We start from the raw sequence: 26,059 nt of genomic DNA on the forward strand, positions 1-26,059 counted from the left end.
AAATTACTGCATGGGTGTGCATGCGATTACTCATGTTCATTTATTTTATAGTCCAAATCTGTGTACCCCAGTCAAATATTATCTAACTAATCAATTGTTCTGAAAATGCAATTTATTTACAGCATTTAGGGACTGATAATTTGAAAATCAAAAGTTATAGTCCTGAAGTTAATATTGACACCAACAGAAGATATTTTACTATTTTACTACAATTAATATCACAGTGTAAAGTCTGCATTGCAATAACAAATATGGAGATACAATGAAATAAAAACTGGCCCTGATGTTTTGAAGGCCAGAGAGTCATTACAGTGGCATAGGCTGGACCAAAGCCTTAAGACCCTGAGGAATCCCTGACACAACCTACTGGATGGGAAATGCCTATGAAGTATTATCTGATGGGAATCAGGGACCTTTGAACTTAGTAGTTAGCCAGGAAAGGTTAGATAATTAAAAACATGTTCTAACTCCTGAGCAGCTATTAAACTAACTCTACTAGTCACCACTGACAACCTCATCCATGCCTTCCCTCACCCTTTACATCTACTAGAACTCAAAATAGAATAACCACTACCCCCTCCAAACCTATCTCTCCCGGAACTGACCTGCCCCTCCCTCCCCCTAGGACATGAACCACCCCCTATTCTGCCAGTGTGACCACTTCAGAACTAACAACTCTCACTATAGGACCCAAAGTACCATCATCGTCCATTGGATCTGCACCTGATATTTCCCTGCCACTTCCACCCCAATCAGACCTGACAATACCCATGTCCCAAGACAATACTCTTACACCCACTGTATTTGCCTGACAACCCATGAACACATCCCCTTCCTTCTCTCTGCTATCAGACACTATCCCCCTGCCCCAGATCCAATAGTCCTTGCCATCTCTTAGGCACAAGAGAAAGCCCACATTCCCTACTGCAGGATTCAACATTTTCATGACACCAACCTCACCTAGCCATCCACTCACCTATCTGGTTTGCCAGCATACTACCCAACTGGCACCCCATCAACTGGACCCATTGGCACTGCACTCATCTGACTCCCTATCCACATAGCATGTTACTGACTTCACTGACCTGGGATCGTACCAATCTGGTCATGCCCACCTTACCTACTTAGCACCCCAGCCAACTGGCAACTTTCCCTCCTCACCCCCCTTGATAGTCCACCTACTTGACCCCTATCCATCTCACTTATTTGGTGCCCTAACTGACTCCCTATTGATCTTACCCTCCTAGTACATTGCCCTCATCCACTTAGCACCCTATCCCCGCAAATAACAAATGCTGGCAATCACAGCAGGTCGGGCAGCATGCATGGAGAGAGGGAACGTTAACGTTTCAAGTCTAGATGACTCTGATGAAGGGTCATCTCGACTTGAAATGTTAATTTTCTGTCTCCATGGATGCTGCCTGACCTGCTGTGATCTCCAGCATTAGTTGTTTTAGTACAGATTCCAGCATCTGTAGTAATTTCTTCCACAAATAACTGTCACCCTGACTCCACACTCATCTCTACCAACTTGATTTTTCAAAGGAACTGATAAGCTTATTGACTATGCTGCTGGGATATTTAAAATTACAAAACACAGCACAGTTTGTGCTCTAAAAGAAGGTGTGGCTTCCACAAAAAAAAATTCTTTACTGTTGGATTAGTGGATTCCTGAACAAGTTAATTACAAAGTAATCCCTATTCAGGAATCTCCTTGCAGGAAGCATCGAAAGATAAGTCAGTAATTTCTAAACCAGATTAAGGTCTGAAATAGGGTTTCTGGTCTTGATAGGAATATCTGGGCCATTATCTTCTGATATCTATGATTTTCAAATTAGTTTCCTCAAATATTAGTACACAGTCATTTACACAATTTCATGAATTTCTTGTGTCTGCTCTTTTATTAGTGGCACTGGATTGCATACACTAACCGTATAATGATACAAGTAAAATAATGGACAAAATAATTACTGTGTAGTTGAAGAGGAACAGGTTTAACATTCAATTCAAACATCAACATTTTGGAAACACCTATTAAGTTATTACTGACTAAAGCATTGATACAGCATTGGCAGTTGAGTACAACTGAAGCTCGTGAAGGTTTTGCTCCAAAACGAATCTACTTGAGATTTCCTTCCCCAGACCATTAATATTAGGTGAAGCTGTGATTGCTGAAATAATTAGCAGAAAGCTGCATTTGTTGTATTTTCACGTTTCTTTTTAAATTGAGATTAACCCCCTGCCTCTTTAGCCATGTAACATTTAAAATGTAGTTCAAAGAACAAGCAGAGTAGATTTCTAAATAAATGCAGATTGTTCCCCCACAGCATAGTGCTCATTTTTCCTTCACTAATCGCAATATCCCAATGTCACACACTGCCCAGGTTAATTGGACGATAAGTGATCACAGTAAAATTAAATGGACACCCTTTGCCAAATGGACCTGATACACCATAAAGTTCAAGGACAACAGGAAACTTCCAAAAAAAACCTTGGGATCCATATAGAATTAACTGGTCAGGAGACAGAAGTGCGAGGGTTTGAATAAACAGATAAGGTTGAAGCAAATAGTACAAGGTTAGGATAAGATCCCCTGTATGGGTGAAAGAAGATATATCCCAAGTACTGGAGATATTCCCTTCATTGTGTCATATACTGATAAGGTTGAAATTTGCAGTTGTTACTGAAGGTGCATAAATTGATGAATTTCTTGGATTTAGCAAAGTTTTCATTCTGGCTTTCATTTAGTTCTGAAGAAGGGTCACTGGTCCAGAAACATTAACTCAGATTCCTCTCCATAGGTGCTGCCAGACCATCAAGTTTCTATCCTAGGCCTCCCATGTAGATGCGATTGTCAAGAACACTGCTTCTTCCTCAGGCCGCTTAGAAAATTTGCCACGTCCACAAGGAGCTTCACTAAATTTTACAGATTCACCATTGAAAGCATTCTATCTGCACAGCAACTGCTCTGTCCAAGACAGTAAGAAACTACAGAAAGTTGTGTCTACAGCCGAAATCATCATGGAAGCCAATCTCCCATTCATGGACTCCATTTCCTGCTCTTGTTGCCTCAGGAAGGCTACCAATATCATCCCACCCCATCTGCCTTCAGGCAGAAGATACAGAAACTCGAATACACACACACACATACCCAAACAGGTTCAAGAACAGCTTCTTCCCTGCTATTATTAGACTGTTAATTGGACCTGGAGAAAGTGAGGATTGCAGATGCTGGAGATCAGAGTAGAGAGTGTGGTGTTGAAAAAGTACAGCTGGTCAGGCTGCATCTGAGAAGCAGGAGAGTCGATGTTTTGAGCATAAGCCCTTCAGCAAGAATGAGGCTGGGAATGCAATAGAGAGATAAAGGTGGGGGGTGAAAATGATAGGGTGGAGAGAAAGGTGGAGTAGATAAGTAATTCCAAATAATGTTGATCTTGTTAATGTTGATCTTGCTCTGCCAATGTCCTGTGCAGCCATAAGCTTGTATGGCTCACTCTGCCTAAACACCCTATGGTCTATACATCCTTGTTTGCTACAATCTGCCTATACTGTTTGCAAAACAAAACATGTGACGACAATATATCACAACAAATCAAACCTGTTGAGTTTTTCCAGCAATTTGTGGTTTTATTTCTGATTTCCAGCAAACACAGTTCTTTTGTTTTCATTCTAGGAGTAGACTGTCTCCCTATGCGTACCTGAATAAGCAATCAAAAACCTGTACTCAAGACTCCTTCAGGCAATTATTAAAAATAAAGAGACTGAATGCTTAGTCTTTGGAAGCTAAGAAATGGGGGAGGAATTTAACATCTCAAAAATCCCTCTAGGAAACTTAAACTATCCTGAGGGCGAGGTGAAAGATTAGAAACTTAGAGAATGAAGAAATCATGGAATCCCTATAGAATGGAAGCATACATTCAGCTTATCAAGTCCACACTAACCCTTCAAGAAGGATCCCGCACCCTTACATGTCCCAGCCTGCACACCATAGACAATTTAGCCATCTAATCTTCATGTGTTTGGACTGTGAGAGGAAACCAGAACACCTATAGGAAACCCATGCAGACAAGGGGAGAATGTACAGACTCCACACAGTTGCCTGAGGGTGGAATCAAACCTGGGTTCCTGGTGCTATGAGGCAACAGTGGTAACCACTGAGCCACCGGGCACACTTCTCTCTAGAACAGCCCCAACCAACCAAACCGATTCAAAATGGAAGATAAATAATCCATCAGCACGTCATCTGATTTTCATCCAAACGTTCAGGATAAGCTACCAGAAGGCGAGCACACTATTTCTTTCTTCTTTACTACTTCCAATGGGTAAGGATGCATTGTTTTCTCTTATGGAAACAACATTACGTCCATCCAGCCCTTTTTAGGCCAGGCGTGAAAAGATTAAAAGGGATATTAAACACTGGAAGATACATCAGGATAACAATAGGAGATACCTTTGCCTTACTTATGATATAAATCACCATAAAAGGAGGACAACACTAGAACGAGTTTCTGTAATCATGAGAAAAAAGATAGAGACCAGTCATCTCCAGGTCAATGCCCTAGAATCAACACCGATAATGACCATCTATGTGGGTAATTGTAAGATTAAGTTAAGTTGTACAGCAACATATTGTGCTGGAAGTTTTAAGGTGAGATGAAATCGCAGAGTGATTTGAATTGTGGTAATTCATACATCTTTCAGTCAACCTTGTGTAGGTGTTTTATGTTTTGGTTTTGAATGAAATTCCAGACAAGTCACAAAAGGATTTGTACTATTTAATAAATTGAAGTTTAATAAAAGAATAAATTTGACAAACTTTGTATTGTATGCATTTTGCTCTTGCAATTCCTGAAAGCTCAGAAGTATTGCAAGGGGTGATCAGAATGGAAACTCTTACACATAGTAAACTATTTCCATTGTTAGGAAACAATGGACCTTTGGAGCTGATGATTGTTCTGCAATCTGTGCAAATGGGGAGACAATATCTTGATCAAATCCTGAACAGGTGCTTGTAGTGGAGAAAGAGCATCTTATATTTATTTATGGCTGTGGCTGATTTTTTTTAAATAGAATCCCTTCAGTGTGAAAGCAGGCCCTTCAGTCCAGCATGTCCCCACCAACCCTCCAAACAGTATCCCACGCAGACCCATTCCCCTAGCCTATTACTCTAATTTACCCCTGATTAATACACCTCACCTACACATCCCTGAACACTAAGGGCAATTTAGCATGGCCAATTCACCTAACCTGCACATCTTTGGACTGTTGGAGGAAACTAGAGCACCCGGAGGAAACCCACGCAGACAGGGGGAGAATGTGCAAACTCCACACAGACAGTCACCTGAGGCTGGAATCGAACCCAGGTCCCTGGCACTGTGAGGTAGCAGTGTTAACCACTGAGCCACCATGCTGCCAATTCTAGTGAAAGCTGCTCCCTATTTTAAGCGTGAATACCTCTGCACATACTTAACGGTCAGTTTGTTCAAACGTTCACACTCTGATGGTGAGTTAGATGAGAACGTTGACAAACAGCTCATAAATGAAACAAATCATTGCACTGCTTTCACATTGGTTGGTTGTTTCATCTCTGCTACATTTCTCACCTTGTCAGGATCTGGGCAAAGTCTTTTTCTATCAGTACATGACCAAAGTACTTAACTTTGGGCATCTTTTTCTTGTTTTGCTTCGTGTTTTTCTGGGAAGCTCTCTTTTATAGTCACACAAGATTCTAGTCATGATGTCTGATGGCTTATTTCATTGTGTCTCTATCTCCACAGACAGCAGTTCATCATTATACTTGTATCCTGGCTATCTCGCCCTATCCACGTCAATGTTCTTCTGAAACAGTGAAACTGCCAACATTTACATCCCTTGAATGGCAATGATAATGTAGGTAGAAAAGTGTTGCTTTCAACCAGCTTCACTAGATATAACCATCACTCACTTTAGGGTAGTAAAGACCATTGTTTTGGCAGAGTGGGGGGAAAAAGTCATGGGGAGTGAGATCTATTGAAAGCTTTAATTAAAGTTACTGGATCTCTGCACTTTCTCAGTTTTCCAAATTTTTCTAATGCAGTTTGTAGGAGTTGTCACTTTCTTGAATACTCCCTTCTTTTCCAATTCTTCTATTTTTGTTTTTTAGACAGGTCTTGAGTGTAGATGGAATTACCCTGGGCTGAGTTGGTCTCATACTCTCTTCAATTCAAGATAATATTTACCAGAAAGCTATCCAAGACCTGTACAAATATCTTTCTAATTTAGGAACTGTTTGTCAGTCAATGGCTTAGAGGCCTGTAAAACTTTGCAAATTTCATTTGACATGTATGGCGTTGGTCCAAGGTTTAGACTTGTTTCCACTGAGATGAGTAGAATTGTTTAATTTATATCACATGCAACATCAGATTTCATTCTTCCCATGGCATTATGTTCAGTTTTGTTTGTCATTTTGGAATGAGAATTGTTCCATCATATAGTCCCATCCATAACTTAAAGGGTTTCATTTTTGAGGGACTACCTTGAGCCACTTCTCACAGATCTTTGAAACTCATGATGTTGTACAAACCATTAGCGTCCATCTGAAACTTCACCCTCACTTGCTTCTCTTCCGTAGTCATTGTTCCAACTGTCAAAAACCATTCATTATCTTTGTAACTTATAACTTAGGCTTTTGAGTATTTAATCAGGAAAAGATCTGATGGTACATTAAGCTTGTTGCACTCCACTTGGTAAAGTGTCAAGACTAATGCCTCCCTGTGTCCACTGTGAAATCTCCTAGCAGAGGCAAAATGTTGCGAAAAAAAAACTGTCCAAAAAGAGTGACTAAATCCAGGTTAGAGAATCAGCAGATAATTTGCTTCATGTGTTTTCATGGAAAAAATGCAACACACTTGATGAAAATAATGGGAGAAAGTGAAGACTGCAGATGCTCAAGATCAGAGTCAAAAGGTGTGATGCTGGAAAAGCACAGCCAGTCAGGCAACATCCAAGGAGTAGGGGAGTTGATGAATTCCTGATGAAGGGCTTATGCTCGAAACATCGACTCTCCTGCTCCTCGAATGCTGCCTGATCAGCTGTGCTTTTCCAGCAACACATGCTTGATGCTGAAGAAAATAATGCTTTGTTAAGGTTCTTCTATAAATCTGGCATGACAATGACATCACATTCAGACTTTTGCATAAATTTTGAACCAACATATAAAAGGCAATTTTAAGAAAATCCTTGGGATACTTTTTATTTTAATGATGTAAATAATTCCTCTGTTTCTCCATTCACAGAAGAGCTATTTTGCATGGAATATGCTAACCAAAATCATTAAAATAGTCAATTAACTAATTACTGCCTCATTGCTGATAACTGATGAGCAGGAGAGCTAAGTTGCTATTGAACTGATCTTTTATAAAGCTTCCTGAATAACAAATTGCACCTGTACATCAGTTGTACAGATATGTTGCTAATGAACTGCTCCTGTACTTTGATTCTTAAATCGAAACTAAGAATTTAGCAACTTCAAGCCCAAACCTCATTCATCATTTATATTGTATTTTTCAAAGTTAATACTGATCAAAGGTTCAGTTGTTTTGAAATTAAAAGGGTACAACATAAATGTAAAAAATGTTTCATCCTTTCCTTAACACACTGACATTTGTTTGTATGTAAGTTTTTGCCGATCAGAGCAATGTAGGATGTTGGTGCTGACATATTGAGCACACCCAGGTCAAATGTAGAACAATTAGTTGCAGAGCAATGTTTGCCCAAATACTAATTAAACACTGCAACCTTCGCTGCACGAAGGTGACATTTCCTATTCATGACATCTATCATCCTATCAATTTGACTGACAATGTCGATTAATACTGAATTAGGAGTAGTACTGTGCTGTGCCATTTCTGTTGGGTAGAGGTTTGGGGTCTGAATTGAGCATTAAATAATTAATATTCGAAGTGCAGAAATAAATAGCAGAAACAGATACTTAAATATTTTACCCAGAAAACAAGCTAATTTATCGGATTATTCCCTATGAGGAGCACTTTATCAACACTGCTTTAAATACATGAAAGAAGAACCAGCAGGAGCTGTAAATATGTACCCACTAAATAATAAATTCATTATCCTTGATTGGTAATTGACTTCAGCGAAAATAGAATAAGTGACCTGTTTTTTTAACAAAGGACTAAATGAAAGAGATGGCTTTAAATAAGAAGCTAACATTTTGTTAATCCACATTTTGAAAAGAAAAAATATCTAAGGCTAACCATGTTGCTGTTTAAAATAATTGTGATGAATCTCAGCAATGTACTGAAACTAAAACAAAAGATGTTACAGAAACTCAACTGGTCTGGCAGCATCTGTGGAGAAAGAAATAGAATTAATGTTTTGAATCCCATGTTGTTCCTTTGGAATGGGATTTACTGCAATGTACTGAGCTGTTTTGTTGTCATTTTGTTCTTAATTTTCATGAAGCAATGCATCAGAGTGAAGTTTCCCAAATAGCGTCACTGCCTATGATATTATTAAACTACATTGTGCTCCAAACTGTAACATAACTGAAGGACGAATGCCTCATCTTCTGCCTTGGGACCCTCCAAACCTACGGCATCAATGTGGACTTCACCAGTTTACTCATTTCTCCTCCCCCCGCCCCCCCAACCTTATCCCAGTTCCAACCTTCCAACTTGGCACTGCCCTCATGACCTGTCCTACCTGTCCATCTTCCTTCACACCTATCCACTCCATCCTCCTCTCCGACCTCTCACCATTACCCCCGCCTTCATCCACCTATCGCACTCTCAGCTACCTTGTCCCCAGACCCACCCCCCTCTCATTTATCTCTCCATCCCCCTCAGCTCCAAGCCTTATTACAGATGAAGGACTCTTGCCCGAAACATCGATTCTCCTGCTCCTCGGATGCTGCCTGATCTGCTGTGCTTTTCCAGCACCACACCCTCGACTCTGATCTCCAGCATCTGTAGTCCTCACCAACAAGACAAGCAAGACAAAATAATGATCTACATATTTTTCTCTACATTTCACTGTGTGGATGACACTGTAAAGTCTGGCAGTATTTATAATTCATCCCGAACTGCACTGAAAAAAATGGCAATGAGCCTTCTAGATGAAGAGATGCAATTCCTTTGGTTTTCTTACAACAATGTTTGGTAGGAAATTTCCAGTCAACATGCACATCTGTGGCACAGAACGTTGAGCTGTCTGTTCTAAAGTACTTCAGTTTCATGGCTGTATGTGTGCATGGGCATACTTTATTCGAAATGGATAGATGCCCATTTTCACGTCAAAATTAAAATTGGGTCAGGTAGTACCAACCAAACCATCTAGCCTGCATCCATGATAAACATTATGGAATACTCCACTGCATTTTACACAGCTTCTTTCCTGACTAAGAAAACTTTCTACCAATCAGGCTGAGTCCAGAGGTGAGATATTACAGCCCCAGGCTGAATGTGTTTTTGGTGACGTGTATTTATAAAATATGACAGGTGTCTAATCTCCTCACCCACACCCATCCACCCCATAAAATGAAAGCAGGCAGGCAGTCAATTTGGCAGACTCCATACCACTTTTTAGAAACGGACAGTTAAGTTTGTACACAAGCTAACTGACATAATAATATGTTCTGGATTAGAGGTGCTGGAAAAGCACAGCAGTTCAGGCAGCATCCAAGGTGCTGTAAAATCGACGTTTCGGGCAAAAGCCCTTCATCAGGAATACAGGCAGAGTGCCTGAAGGGTGGAGAGACCTATAATAATATGTTGTCCATGCTAAAGCTGGTTGGTATGTGCAGTTGGATAAGGTTCAGAATGCTGTTATTAAAAAAAAAACTTTGGGGAGGGAGTGGTAGACTTTTAGTGGTGACCTATGCACAATAGGTATGATGTCCTTGTTCCTCATCAACAAGATATCAAAACCCTTTGTCACCCCTCTGCCCCTACTTCCTAGGCTTCCCCATCCTTTGCTAGCTTAAAATGCCAGGGCCAACAATGGCCTTGGTCCTGTGTGATCCATTGCTCTTTTCTAAGGGCCCCCTCATAGTCATAACAGCATCTACAGCTGAGTTCTGGCACTGCTGAAGCTATTGATCAATCTGTGTGGCTGGCAAGTCTGAGGGCAGGACTCTGAAGGGCCAAATTCTGAACATCAGCAGCTTAAGGTTGACCCACAGCATGTTATTGATATGGAGTAGCCCAGTTCAGCACTGATCAGTGCGGCAAAGACTTTCCTTTTGGTTGAGATATGTATTTCTGCCTTTGTCTAACCGCTATAAATTTCGACCACAAGTCTAGAAATGGAAGGTCAAATTCTAAATCAGAGGCACTGATTCCTTTCCCACCTTTTACAAATAGCTTGAAACCAACTGGAACTTACAATAGCTTTCATTATTTCATTTTATCAAGTTCCAGAAGTAACATTCTCCAAAATGCTCCCATTCTGCTTAATATCAGCAAATTTCATTTACAAGAATACCCAGGCCAACACTCATACTCTTTCAAGGTAATAATACCAATTGCAGGTAATTTGAACAAGAAGAGCTGATTCTACACTGAACAAATTGTTCGGTATTCATTCAGTCTATTAATGACTACTTCAATGCGGTGACTGACCCTACCCTCCCCCCTCACCATCTCTCCTGTTTCCCACATACTCTCGTGAACCTAAAGCTTGTGATTAATAGTATGTCACCAGCAGCTAATCATATTTTAGATTTTTACAAATCGTTAAACAAATCCTTTAGTAACTCTACAAAATAAGTTCTGTGCATAAGTGAAACTGTAAATCTTCCTACTTGTACCATTTACACTGCCAATCTTTAAATATTAAGCAAGGTTAATCACCTGCTCCAATTAAATGCATACACATTGCTATTTAGAAGAAATTATACAGTACCTCATCAGCACAAAATCATTTTAAATATAATTTTGTAATAATCAGTGACAATCAGAGCTTCTATGTTATTACATTTCACATTCCATGAAAATGCACTTTAAGTAATAACAGAAGACATATTTGTACCTAACAATGACTCAAAACCCGGTACTTTGAGAAACAAAAGGAGTATCAAAGATCAGTGGTTTTAAAAATTTTCAATATTTATTACCTGTGTCCACTCATTGGTCTGTGGATCATATGATTCCATCGTGTTTAAATAGGTTTGTCCGTCATATCCGCCAACTGCGTACAGTTTGTCTCCTAGGAGACAGACTCCAACAGCATCTCTGGGGACACTCACCGAAGCTATTGTTGTCCAGGTATCAGTCTTTGGATCATATCTGATGTGAAAGTGATGGAACACAATATAAGGAAAATTGTTCCAGTACTGTACATCATTGTTAATTGAATAAACAACACAAGCTAATCATGAACAATAGAAGTCTTTTTTTTGACCTATTGTTCAAATGTTTACAGTAGAAAAGGATTTTTGCCTGGGTGGTCTTGTTCAGTTTTTTAATATTGTTACAACCAAAGCTGAAAGAATGTGTACTGTCACTTCTCCCGAGTATGGCTAATTAAGTACCTTATTTATATCAGGTTTTCAATAAGAAAATCTTACACATCCACCTGAGAGGGCAGAAAAGCCTTGGTTTAACATCTCACTTGAAAGAAAACACCTCCAACAATGCAACATTCCCTAAGAATTGTAATGGAGAGTCAACCTTGAATTTATTTACAAATCTCTGGTGTGGGACCTGAACCTGAAACCATCTCAGTGGTGACAGTCTGACTCACTGAGCTACAATGACACCTCGACCACCAGCACATGTGCAAAGGAACTGTATAAAACTGTTGACTTTAAAAGTAGAACAGGTAGAAAAGTTGGATGAAATAATCCAAAAGCTAAAATATGGTGGCACAGTGGCTAGCACTGCTGCCTCACAGCACCAGCGTTCCAGGTTCGATTCCAGCCTTGGGTGACTGTCTGTGTGCAGTTTACACATTCTCCCCGTGTCTGCGTGGGTTTCCTCCGGGTGCTCCGGTTTCCTCCAAAGATGTGCAGGTCAGGCAAATTGGCCATGCCAAATAGCCTGTAGTGTTAATTGCATTAGTCAGAGGGAAATGGGTCTGGGTGGGTTACTCTTTGGAGGGTTGGTGTGGACTTGTTGGGCCGAAGAGCCTGTTTCCACACTATTGGAAATCTAAGCTAATCTACCAGCCAGGTTTCCACAGTAAACATAAAACTGAGTATTGATGAAAAATATGCATTTTGCACTCACCATGACAATTTCTAAGCAGACCAATTTTGAGGGAAAACTAACATTTACACACATGAAAGGAGAGTGCTGATTTGGTGACAAGTGGACTCTGATTGGTAGAAAACTTGCAAATTTGGAAATGCTTGCAAATTGGCCTGATGACGACTGTACAAAAAGCTGTGTTTTTTTTCAGCAAGTCTTAAACATCTCATTATTTCCAGTTTAGTTTTAGTGGCAGGGGACTCAACTAAATCTTGTAATTTTGCTGTACTTGGCAGTACTTGTCCTTGCTCTATTAGGTATCCAAGGTAAACTCCTGGAAGTTTACAGCACAGAAGGAGCCCATTCAGCTCACCGTGTCTGCGGTATTCAACTGAGATCTGATCACACTAATCCCATTTTGCTGCTTTTGCTCCATGGTTTCTCAACGATCCTGACAGCTTCTACATTATTATATTTATCAAAAGAGTTATCTATTCTATGAAAATGCACCCTAAATAATAACTGAAGGCAAACAATGACTCAAAAATCATCCTTTGAGTAACCAAAGGACTGTTAGAGACGAGCGATTCATCCATAGTCCTGAAGTGAATGTACAAATACTAGGTAAGATTAGATTAGATTCCCTACAATGTGGAAACAGGCCCTTTGGCCCAACAAGTCCACACTGACCCTCCGAAGAGTAACCCACCCCCCTGACTAATGCACCTAACACTATGGACAATTTAGCATAGCCACTTCACCTGACCTGCACATCTTCAGATTGTGGGAGAAAACTGGAGCACCCGGAGGAAACCCACGCAGAAATGGGGAGAATGTGCAAACTCTACACAGACATTTGCCCGATTCTGGAATCGAACATGGGTCCCTGGTGCTGTGAGGCAGCAGTGCTAACCATTGAGCCACTGTGCTGCCTTACAAGAGTTAAATCTTCTGAGAGTTTCTGACTGAACTAACAAGTTCTGCCACACTCTGAATAATAATAATAAAAAATCTCAACTGTTTCCACTTCTTACTTGAAACATGCTCCCTGGTTATAAATCCCTCTATAAATAAAATGCCTTCTTATCCATGCTCTTCATAATCTTATGCACCTCTACCAAGTCTCCTGTCAAACTTTGCTGTTCCAAAGGAAACATCCCCAACAATCCACCTTTCCTTGTATTGCAGACCTTCCAGTGGCAGTATCTTTGTAAATCCCTCCTGTACCCTCTCCAGTGAAATCACAACCTTCCTATAATGTGATAACCAGATATGCATGCAGTCGTCCAGTTGTGATCTCACCAGTATTTTACACAGTTCCAGCACAACGCCCTTGCTCTTGTATTCGATGTCCAGGTTAATGAAGGCAGGTATTCAATATGCCTTCTGAGGCACCTCAGACACCTGTTTACTATCTTAAGGGATTTGGAGTTCTAAATACCAAGGTCCCTCTGATCTTCAATACTTTCCAGGGTCTTCAAATCAATTGACTCAGTGTAACTACCAGCACCGAGAAATAAGTTTTATCAACAAGTGCTCAGGGCTGACTTTGTTAGGCAATACTCAAGTGACTGTCATCGGATAGCTGTCTTATCCTGATAGAATACTGACCAGAAGAAGAGGACAAAGAGCTAGGGAAGAGTTTCCAGCACCACACCTAGAAAGCAGGATGCTGCATTCATAATTTTAATAAGACTGACTCATCCTTTGCCAAAAGCCTGTTTGTCTTCTAGTATCAGTGAATCATAGTGAATCATCTCCTGTTATCACTTTTCTTTGAATCCAATGAACTGGCATATCACTTCTAAACTGCTGAGTCTTAACAAACTCAATAAATTTCTACAAACTATTGACTGCCTATATCAGGTAACTGACAAAATGCATGATTTTGTACCCTGATTACTGAATTTGATGGTACCTACCTGAAGCTTCTGTGTCTGTGAGTGGTATGCAGAAGACTTTTACTGTATTACACCTAGACTATTCATAACTTCCTGAAATAATATGAATATATAGTTTGAGTATTGAGCTGGCCAGTTTTCCGTTGGTAAACCATATCAAATGAAGAACTCAGTTGATTTTTCTATCAACACATTAGCAGTAATGGTCCTTAAGGGAACATCATCTGGAAATTGAGCATCTATGTAAATAATAGTAAAGATATACTAGTATTCCTTTCTCATTTTAATTGAAAGTCTCACACTGTCTATGAATGCCCCATTACCTTGTTCCTCAAATCTGATATGGGAATTGAAAGTGCAGGTTCGATTGAATGTTGAGAGTTTCTCTACATCTCACACACTTTAAAAAAGTATACCACATTCTGGTGAAGACTTATATAAACTTAAAATATAAACTTGCATGTGCTTGTGCCTTCCAGATTCCTACAAGGCTACCAATAGGAACTTCATCAGCTAGCCTGAATATTTCCTGATGATATTTGGGCATTACCACCATCTTATGAATCACTGCCCACTCTTCATCCATACGTCTGTGAGGGGTTCACCACTTCCGCATCACAATCCCATTTTTGATATACAGTAGCAGGGGTGCCTTGCTGCAGTTGTACAGGGCTTTGTTGGGACCACAACTGGAATATTGTGAGCAGTTTTGTTTCCTTATCTGAGGAAGGATCTTCTGACTATGGAGAAAGTTCAATAAAGGTTTCAAAGCCTGGCTCCCAATGAAGGGCTTATGCCCGAACATTGACTCTCCTACTCCTCAGATATTGCCTGACCTGCTGTGCTTTTCCAGCACCACACTTTTTGACTCTGTGATGGCAGTATGAGAAAAGACTAAATCAGATTGGATTATATTCACTGGAATTTAGAAGAATAAGGGAGAATCACACAGAAACCTACAAAACAGGATGAAACTAAGCTTACAATTTCTCTTGTCACCCAAGATTCCCAAAGCTTGCCATCCATATCCTTCATTTTCACAGGAACATGCTGGTCCTGAACGCTAATCAATTAAAAACTTCTACATGCCAGATGTAGATTTCTCAAACAACCATCTCAATCTATATCCCCCAGTTTCTGTCTAATATTGTCATAGTTAGCCTTCCCCTAATTTAGTACTTTCACCCATAAGTAAGTTAAAACTTAGGGAATTATGGTCACTGCTTTCCCCACTGAAACTTCAATCACCTGGCAAGGCTGACTCCCTGATACCAGATCTAATATGGCCCATTCCCTCATTGGACTATTGGCATATTGCTTCAAGAAGCCCTCCTGGATGCACCTATCAAATTCCATCCATCCCATCTAAGCACCTGGCACAAAGGGAGTCCCAGTCAATATACAGGAAGTTAAATTCACCCACCAAATCAACGCTGTTGTTTCTGTAATCTGTTCAAATGTCTGTTTCTCTATTTCTACTGGCTATTGGGAAGCCTGTAGTACAATCCCACCAAAGTGATTTCACCTTTGCTATTCATGGACGCTAAACATATGGACCTTTGATTGGCCAAATCCACAAGGGAAGTTTCAAATAACAAAATATCTATGGTACCAATTTTCCTTCTGCCGATGGACTTTGTTTAATCATTTTCAGGTAACTACATACGATTAAACATTGATTTAACTGTTTAGCTTGCTTGACTTCACTTGAATTTGCCATGACTATTGGAGAAGCTATGAGCTACACCTCATTCCCTTGAGGCAAACCTGTGTACAGGCAAAACTATGGACAATCGCTACAGGTACTGAGCCAGACACTGTGTCACACTCCCGGTGCATCTGATACAAAGATAACTACTTTTCCCCTTGTCAAGAGTTCCCTGTGACTCAAAGGTACCTTGTTTACTCACAACAGAGTTTACACTTAGACCTACAGCTATAGTCAGAGCTACATCTCATTTCCTCAGGAAATACCAGATTGAAAAATCCCATCAATCACTCTTGCAGGATAATAAATACAACTTGTCTTGAACTTAGCAAAAGTCATTTTCAAAAATAGGAGAATTCAGCTGAGCAACCCTTTCTCCCAGGCATCTTGTCCTTCAACTACCTCCAGAGCCCAAAGCTCTCTCCATCCAGTCACTGTTCTAAACAGTCCCAGTGGCAGTCTAGAAGCAAAGCAAGCAGTTGTCAAGGGTAATGGGATTTCCAGGAAGCCTTGTCTTTTTTTAAAAATGGCTTATTGTCTGCAATGACCTTTCAATTACTTCTTTTAAAGAAATCACTGTCCCCACAAAATTTGTTACAAATGCAGTTATCTATAATCTTTTGAAGCTCAAATCCACCAAGAAATATTAAATTTGAAGCATCTTTATAAATAACAGAATATATTCAAATGTGCAATCTACATATGTAATGTATAATTTTTCTGTGATGCTTACTTTGGCTTGTAAAACATAAACTCCCAAGGATAGAGACATGACACTTTTTAATAGCAAACTAAATGTTATTAATCCAATTGCGGCCATGAGACTTCAAATCAAAATATAGGTTAATTTAGACTTGGACAATCATGATTTGAAGTGTTATTCAATTAGACATGCCGGCATTAATTATGCTTTCTTTTTGCAAGCTAATGCAATTCAAAAGAATTGGACATCCTTGGGGTGAGTTAACTGGAATATTAAGATGCATTGTTGAGCATTGCATGCTGTGAATAAGGATTATTTTTGTTCATTATTGATGAATAGCTGTTCAGGATTAATTAAATCATGCTAGGCGTGTTTGACAACTACAACTCTAGAGCCAGGTTCCAGGCACAAGCACTCTCTGTCTGATAGCCTCATGGATTGGGACAACGCTTGAATTTATTTACTTCCTCAAAACATGTGATTAGGTTTTATTTAGGCATGGTATACTCTTTACAAATCAATGTTGGCTTGTTCTAATTAGTTAAGTTTTATTAAGTGCTCAGTCAGTCTCCCCTTAATTATGGATTCCAATAATTTTCCCAATAGATATGAAAGACTGCATCTCTTACTGTGGCAATCCATACCTTGCCCACTCATCAGTTAAACAAACACGGTAATCATGCAAAAAAATGAGTTTTAAATTATCTCAGCAGAGCGTTTACCTGCGTTGTTTTCTTTGTAAAGAGAGTTGAAAATACAATTTTCCCTCAGTATACTGGAAAACCAGGATGGAATTTGGTATCGGTGATGGGAGTTTCGTCTGCCTATTGGAGGGTCAATGGCAGCCCTACCATTTGGGATTGTCTGAGAAGTTATGTGTTGCTTAACTAAACATAAGTGGGCCTTCCTCAGGTTCAAAGGCCCAGAGGGTGAATCACCTGTCCTCCGAGATCTTTGGGCACATCAAAAGCCAACAGCTCTTCCCAGCAGAGGCAGTGATTCTCACCAGAACTGTACCCACTCAAGTTTCGTGATACACATTAGTGATGAAGTACAGCGATCATTGGTCATGAGGAAACATTATGGAAGGGTTCAACAGTATGGGCAGGGTGATGGCTCACAGCAGGGTTAGATCCTGAGTACCTTTGATTGGGGGCACTGCCTTGGAAGCCCTTAAGCAACCCACACAAGGGTTTCTACATGGTGAATTCCCCATCTGTCATTGGGTAAATACCAGCAGTGGAATTTTGAGCCTTTGAAATGGATCAATGACCTGGTTGAGGGTCTTAATTGGTGAAGGGATGTGAAGGTTATCCATGAGCCTTCCCTATCCATGGGAATTCTCACCTCAAATGTAATTGAAGCAGAGGCAAGGAGGGAATGGGGTCTGCACCTGCCACCTTCCTGCTTGATTAATTGTCCCCACTGCCATTAAGGACATGCCACCACTAAACTTGGCAGTGGAGAGGAGAGGGCATTAAATTCCATCCTATACATCCACTGTTAACTATTCAACTGGCTATTAGACATGGGGCAGGGATACTTTAAAATGTAGAGGACATGAAAAAAACCTTACAGGGATGATTAATAATGCAAAATGCTAGCTGGTCTAGCTATTTATGAAATTGCAGAGCAACATAATCATACAATAAGTTCATATGTTCATAAGATATAGGTGCAGAATTGGGCCATTCACTCATCAATCATGGCTGATATGTCCTCACCCCCATTCTCCTGCCTTCTCTCCATGTCCCTTCAACCTATTATCAAGGAAAAATCTAAATTTACACATTGTCCCAGCATCCACTGCACTTTAGTGTAGCAAATTCCACAGATTCACAGCCCTTTGGGAGAAGTAGTTTCTCCTCAACTCTGATTTAAACTTGCTATCCCTTTATCCTAATAAATCTGGAATACTATTACTTAAAGATTTGGAATTTCAATGGATTTTCATTCTTCACAATACGTGAAACATGTACTGCCAAAGTTAAAAAAAAAATAGATATTTGCATTTTTCACCTCTCGACACAGTCTGAAAGCCGAGAACAATGGTTCGAAGCAGGGGCATCGTGGCCTCCAACTGCATAAAGGAAACCATCACATGTTGCTACACCCACACCTCCTCTTCGTTTGGACATTGGAGTGCACATACTCCATTTGTTGGTATGGGGGTCATAGCATTCTATAGATTTGAGACAAGCACTCCCGTCTCTCCCTCCGACAGCATACAGCCTGTTGGTAAAGTAAAAGAAGCTCATTAAGTCTTCATTATGAACACTGTCTGATAGCTCACATGTAGCATACAATATTTAAACGAGAACTACAGAATAATGCAACACCGAAGAGGTTTGTTTGACCCATTGTGCATGTGTTGGTTCTTTGAAAGAAGCTACCCTTACCCTGTTGCACAGCATAGCTGTTCAAGTATTTATCAAATTCCTTTTGAATTTCTGTTAAATCTGGTTCGATATCACTTTCAGCCAGTGCATTCCAGATCATAACAAATCAATGCAGAAGAGAATTCTTCTTATTTCCCCATTGAATGTTTTATCATTATCTAAAATCTGCATCTCCTAGTAAGGCCTATCTGCCAGTGGAAATAATGTTTCCTCTCCTTGCTCTCAAAATCCTTCAACATTTTGAACAAAGTTATCAAACTTCCCCTTCATCTTTTCTCTTCTTAAGATCTTAAACCCAGTTTCTCTTAGCAGAACTGAAATCTCTCATTGAACATGAAATCCCCCTAGCAGGCCATTTAGTCCATCGAGTCCAAAGTTCACTCCCCCCCCCCCCCCACTCCCCCCGCCCCATATCCTACCTCTCTGATGCTGCTTTTTCCATGGCTAATGGTTTGCACATCACTGGACTCTATGGGCAATTTAGCATGGCCAATCCACCTAACCTGCATATCGCTGTGCTGCGGGAGGAAACCCACACAGATACGGGGAGAACATGCAAACTCCACACTGAATATCACCCGAGGCTGGAATTGAACCCATGTCCCTGGCACTGTGAGACAGCAGTGAGCCACCGTGCCACCACGCCACATCCTTGAAATCACATTGTTTCAACTGCTTTCTGCTCTTCCCAAGGCTGGACCATAAGGGGCTAATTGTTGTTAACTTCACCTCTACAGTACATTATCAGTAATGTCAGATCAGCTGGGAAATGAGGGGAGTTCTCATGAAGTCTTGTTTTACCATGTGCATGGTGCTAAATTAAGAAATCTTCTTTATTTAACACTGTTTTGGGGTTTTTTTTCAGCTGGTGGTGGTTTTGGTAGTGCTGATGGTTAATATAAGGTAATGAAAGGGTCAATATTGAAGTTGCACTAGATTTACCCAATCTGAAGATGTAAAGCAGTATTTGGGAGGAGGATTAAACAGTTTAGCATGTCTGATGGAGACAAAAATGACATTTCTGGCATCGTTGTTGTAATGTTAATTGTACCTATTGTTATCATGCAGAAACAAATTCTTTTTCCTTTCCCATTGAATGTTTTATACCTTGTTAGGTAAGACAAATTACTCTGATTTATCCTCTTTCAATTATTATCGGACAGGCCTTCGACTCAGTTTATAAAGAAGGATTAAGGGCACTTGTGGCAATGATAATGTGCCTAATATGAGCCAGGAAGCCTGAGTTCAAGTCCCACCTGTGTCAGAGATCTCTGAACAGGTTGATTAGAAAATATAGACAAAGGATCAAATGTTTTGTGGTATTGGGCTAGTGACACTACCTCTGAACTAAAAGGATTTAAGTCCCTACCTGCTAAAGAGATGAATCTTAACATGGATAAATTAATTTAATAAATCTACAAAACCTATTGTTCTTTTGTTTTGTCACAGTGTCCCACAAAGACTGCCTAACGTTTTAAATATTTACTTTAAAAAAAAAGCAGAAAAGAGGATCAGTGACAATCAGCATATCATTTGTGATTAGTAGCCAGAGCCCAATGGCTTCTGTTGATTGAGTATCCATTTGTCATCTGTCAAAAACATATAGCACCCACTCATGAAATGCATGCATGGCAATGGCATTTCACGTACCACCTACTGGGGATTGTAGGTGATGCTGATAAAGGCAGACAACTTAAAGCTCATTGGCCCATCAGAATACACTCAAGCCCAACCACAGCTGACCAGGAGTGAACAGAGAAACGGGAAAAACATACTCTATCTCAGACCCCTGGACAACGCAAAGTCCTGATCAAGCTGCACAAAGAATCAACTGACATTGCCATTTCAATCAATATGGACCACTTCTCGTCCTCCTAAGAATTCCAACAAGAATCAGGTTAGTGCCCCTTTATACCCAATCAGTGGCAATGCTGACCTCATTCTGATCAGGCAGAATGGCTTCATCTGATCAGGGGATCAAAAACAATTACCACTAAATATGAAGAGGTCATTAAGGCCTGTAAATTTTATGTTAGTTTACAGTGCAATCCTATAATCAGTTGAGAAAGTTCAGTTGGTGCAATCGGAAGCGAGGGAGACTATTAGTTATTTTATAAGTGACTTGGATTGCTTTGCTGATAATTCATGGAATTTTGAGAGATGAGTGCCTAAGAGCTCGTATTGTAGTAAGTGTACTGGATGAAGCTTTATCAGAATCCCTGCAATTCAAAGAAGACCTTATGCTGGCCAAATCAAAGTGGTTCGCAAGGCAGGTTAACTTTTCAATTACAACAGGTTGCTTAGTTGAAGGGACTTGGTAACTTCCTATGGCCAGATCTGTCCAGCTCATTAATCAGTGGGCTAACAATATGCCAGGAAGAAAACAATTACTGTTTGTATAGAGCACAGTCACTGCCAAAGCCCCATGTCCTTGTTGTAGCATTAAAGAAGAAACACTGTTACAAAGCCTGACCAGTCATTAATATTGAGTGCTGTGAATGTCATAACAGAAGCTATTTTAGGATCATTTTCCAAAGCAGCATAGGTTTCTATTCGGGAGACAAACATTTGAAACCACAGCATTCCATACTGCAATTGTCAAAAAATGGATATATGAAAGAACAAGATGTATTTTCCTTACTGTAAGTGAGAGATCCATAAGAAGATTTCTGAATGAAGATATGATGCCTAATGACTGCAATATTAATGTTAAACTGAACACAGGGCGCAGGACTGCTCAATCCTTCTGACACAACACTGTGTCTGAAGTTTGTATTTCCCCAAGCATCCATTCAGTTTAATAGCTGGAGAACAATTCCTCTGAGGGTGCAAGGATAGACCAACACTACCCTTTGAAATAATGGGGGTAGATACACCATACTTTGTATGTTATTCCTGATCAGCACTGTTCTTCACAAAACAGAGAAGGTTGTGTGACTTTGAATCACCTTTACTTCCCAGCTGCTGAAGAAATTCAAGCTGAGTCAATATGCTGTGAAATAATCTTCACTGAAGAAACTCCATTCCTTGGACCACAGGAGGACATTATACACCTTTCATTTGTGAAGAGTCCAGTGAAGTGGAAGAGAGGTGGAACATGAATGAAAGTGACTGGCCACAACCCTGTATTCCCTACTTTTGCTCTTTTAGGAACAAGTAGAAAGAATGAAATTGCTATTAACACAAAAGCAGAAATTGCTGAAGGAACTCAGTATTTCTGGCAACATCTGTGGAGAGAAGATTGCCACTATTGATTTATTAGAGAAGAATAACCTGAATCCTGTGTTGTTCTTTTGAGTACAGCACGTCAATGATAGCATTCATACCTCTTGAGCTACATAAGAGTCTTTGAACTTCACTGTGAAAAATACTGTGAAACTAGGGAACTGAGAGAGAAAGTCAGGAATTGAAGGGAGGAATAAATATATTACAATATCATCTCACATTTGAAGATTTGACAAGAGTCTACATCTGCAGCATGTAGAATTACAAAGTGCCACTGTACCTATAAGGGATACAGGAAACTTACTGCACCTGGAAATAGAAGTGATTGAATAGAAGATATAAATTCTCCAAATAAATGTGATTATGGTGAATTTAAACCAAAAAGGCTGTGGGGATGGGAGCCAAAACAGCAGGTCAGAAAGTGAGCAGAAGCTACACGGTAATAAGACAAACAGGCAGGGCCAGTCGAATGAACATGGTGAGTGAAGGAATCAAAGAAGATCAAAATATGAATTGAAAGTTGGAATAGACAATGGAGATGAGGCTCTATGTTATCAGAGATTAATAAATAAGGACAGAGAGTATGCAAAACATAGTGCACAAGAAAATATTAAAAGAGAAAGACAAATCAGTCGAATTTATTTTAGAAACCTTATACCTAAATGTACACAGTATTCAGAATAAAGTTGATGAGCTAATAGCACAGAGAAAAATAGATATGACCTGGTGGGCCTTACTGAAATGTGGTTACAGGAAGCTCAGGACTGGGAGTTAAATGTCCAAGGGTACTCAATATTCAAAAAGGATAGAAAAGAAGGATCAGGAGGTGAAGCTATGTTATTGGTTAAGGATGACATCAAGACTGTATTAAGAAATTATATTGGCAGAAGAGACCAGAATGTTGAATCAGTCTGGGTGGAAATAAAAAGCAAGGGGAGAAACCCCTGGGAAGGAGTCATTTTCAGACCCCTGAACATTACTTCTGAAGTAGGATGTGCATAAACCAGGAAATTATGAGGTTTTGTGAGAAGGGCACAATGGTAATTATGGGTGATTTTAACATGCATATTGACTGGATTAATCAATTTGAGTAGGATAGCTTCGAGAAAAGGTTCATAGAGTGTTTGCAGGATTGTTTCTTAGAGTAACACGTCATGGGGCTAACAAGAGAACTGGCTACTCTAGATTTAGAATTCTATAATGGAGAAGGATTGATAAATCAATCATCTTATAGGTAAGGGTCCCCTTGGAAAGAGTGACCATAATATGCTAGAGTTTTAAATTCAGATTGAAACAACAAATCCAGAGTCATGTACAAGAGTTTTAATGTTTGGCAAAAGAAATTATACAGGCCTTAGTGGACTGGGCAAATATTAAAAGCAAGACAGGTGAAGGACAGTGGCAAATGCTCAGGGAGATAGTAAATACCTCTCCATTAAAACATATTCCTGAGACGAAGAGGAATTGCAAAAAGGTGAAAACACATCCCTGGCTTAACAAGGAAGTCAAGGATAACATAAAGACAAAAACTAGGGCATATCATACTGCAAGAGAGGATGGGGAGAATTTTTAACATCAGCAAAGGGTTACTAAAAACAAAATCAAAAGAACTAAGATCAACCTTGAAAGGAAATAACTGAAATCATAAACGTTGATACCAAAAGCTTCTATAATTATAGAAAAAAGAAGAGAATAGCGAAAGTAAATGTTGGCCTTTTTCAGGATAAAAATGGTAATCATGGGAAACTCAGAAATGGCAAAGGCATCAAACCAATGTTTTGTCTCTGTTTTCTTTGTGGAAAAAAATAACTACTTCCCCAAAACTTCAGTTATTACAGAAGAACTTGATGAAATTACTGTAACTGGAGGGAAGGTATTAAGTAAACTGATGGTATTAAAGGCAGATAATCCCTGAGGACTGATGGCCTGCACCCTAGGGTATTAAAGGAGGTTGCAGCAGAAATTGTGGTTGTATTAGTTATGCTATTCCAAAATTCCCTGTATTCAGGAAAGGTACTAATGGATTGGAAATATGCTAACGTGGCCCACTTATTCAAAAAAGGAGATCGGAGGAAAGTGGGAAACTATAGAGCAGTTGGGAAGTAATTAAAGCCAGACATAAATGAGATGATAACTGAACACTTGCAAAATCAAAGCTCAATTCACCAGTATCAGCATAGTTTCACGAAGAGCAAGTCATGCTTTACAACTTGCTTTGAGGATGTAACTTAAGGTGGATAATGAGATCCAATGGATGTGATACATCAAGACTTCTACAAGGCAGTTGACAAGTTGCTACACAAAAGACCGACCAGAAGATTAGATGCCAGGGGGTTAAAGCTTGAGTATTGGTTTGGATAGAGGATTAGCTGACTGACAAAATGCAGAGGGTCGGATTCAATGGGTCCTCCTCTGGATGGTAAACTGTAACTAGTGCGGTGCCACAGCCATCAACTATTTACAATCTACATACAGGTAGTTGTCCCATAACGGTGTTATCCTGTTCCCTGGATGCTGCCTGACCTGCTGCGCTTTTCCAGCAACACATTTTCAGCTCTGATCTCCAGCATCTGCAGTCCTCACTTTCTCCATAACGGTGTAGTCACATTCCAGTGAAACCTCACTGAATAGAGAATTGCTTAATAGAAATAATAAAACTGTTGGGAAAAGTGTGGTTGGGGCAGACCTGCAAAAAATATCATTCATAATTTCTCAAAAATCACCCAGAAGCCTAATACAAAGTATAGCGCAGCCCGAATGAAGGTTTAAATCTTATGTATTAATGAAACAGAAGTAAATTTAACATATGACATGGTTCCTAACATTCTTGTTATGATGACCCTCCACTCTTGGCAAGAAAAAGCATAATCTAGGGGTAGATTGTGTGATATTCAGGTACTAGAACAAATTAGAAAGGCAAATGGTATGTATAAGAGTAATGCAGCCCTGTGGGAATTATGCAGGGCTTATGCAGGAATTATACAAGAATATTTTTGTCTCAGAGGGAGAGCAATGAACATTTGTTAGTTTAATTTTTGAGATTGAGCTGCTCAATGTACAGAACTGTACCTCTCACATGCTCTGACAGCAGTTAATATCGGCACATGTGCAGAACGGCGTGGAGATTTCAGCGCTGACGGCGCAGGCACAGAATGAAGTGTGCTAAACAATCACCACTGGCATCCCAATATTGCGAACAGAGGTAAGCATTCTCGAACATACTGTTCCCAAATTCTTCAGCAATGTTATAGCCAAATCGCACTGCTGAAACACTTTATACAAGAACTACCTCTAAATAATCTGCAAGCAGGGACAGTTTAACATAAACAAATTCATGGATTCCCCTAAAAGTACGTTACAAAGCAGGCTAATGATGAGGGGGTAAAGAGTTTACAAATGGCTATTGATAGGCTAGGATAATGGAGTTTAATGTGGATAAGTGTGAGGTTGCCTATTTTGGATGGAAATACAAATGGGTAAATTATTATCGAAATGGGAAGCAGATTTATAGTTCATCAGTGCAGAGGGATCTGGTCATCTTTGTACATGAAGTGCAGAAAGTGGATATACAGGTCATAGAGTCATAGGGTCATAGAGATGTACAGAATGGAAACAGACCCTTCGGTCTAACTCGTCCATGTTGACCAGATATCCGAATCTAATCTAGTCCCAGTTGCCAGTACTTGGCCCATATCCCTCTAAATCCTTCCATTCATATACCCGTCCAGATGCCTTTTAAATGCTGCAATTGTACCAGCCTCCACTACTTCCTCTGGTAAGTCATTGCATACATGCACAACCCTCTGCATGAAAACGTTGCTCCTTATGTCCCTTTGATGTCTGTCCCCTCTTACTCAAAACCTATGCCCTCTAGTTCTGGACACCCCCACCCCAGGGAAAATACTTTATCTATTTATCCTATCTATGCCCCTCATGAT

General features: G+C 39.9%; 1 protein-coding gene across 1 annotated transcript in view; it reads right to left on the minus strand.

Moving 5' to 3' along the window:
• Positions 1-26,059, minus strand: part of LOC122550513 (kelch-like protein 1) — a 435,982-nt gene that overhangs the window by 5,557 nt on the left and 404,366 nt on the right. Inside the window, exons 9-10 of the mRNA XM_043691355.2 lie at positions 18,517-18,729; positions 11,111-11,282 (exon numbers count right to left, since the gene is read on the minus strand). Of these exons, the coding sequence (XP_043547290.1) occupies positions 11,111-11,282; positions 18,517-18,729 (385 nt within the window). The remainder of the gene's footprint in view (positions 1-11,110; positions 11,283-18,516; positions 18,730-26,059) is intronic.

This window comes from Chiloscyllium plagiosum, unplaced genomic scaffold (genome assembly GCF_037043375.1).
Source record: "Chiloscyllium plagiosum isolate Xiang-an unplaced genomic scaffold, Cpla_swu_hap1 HiC_scaffold_6, whole genome shotgun sequence".
NCBI classification, from domain to species: Eukaryota; Metazoa; Chordata; class Chondrichthyes; order Orectolobiformes; family Hemiscylliidae; genus Chiloscyllium; species Chiloscyllium plagiosum.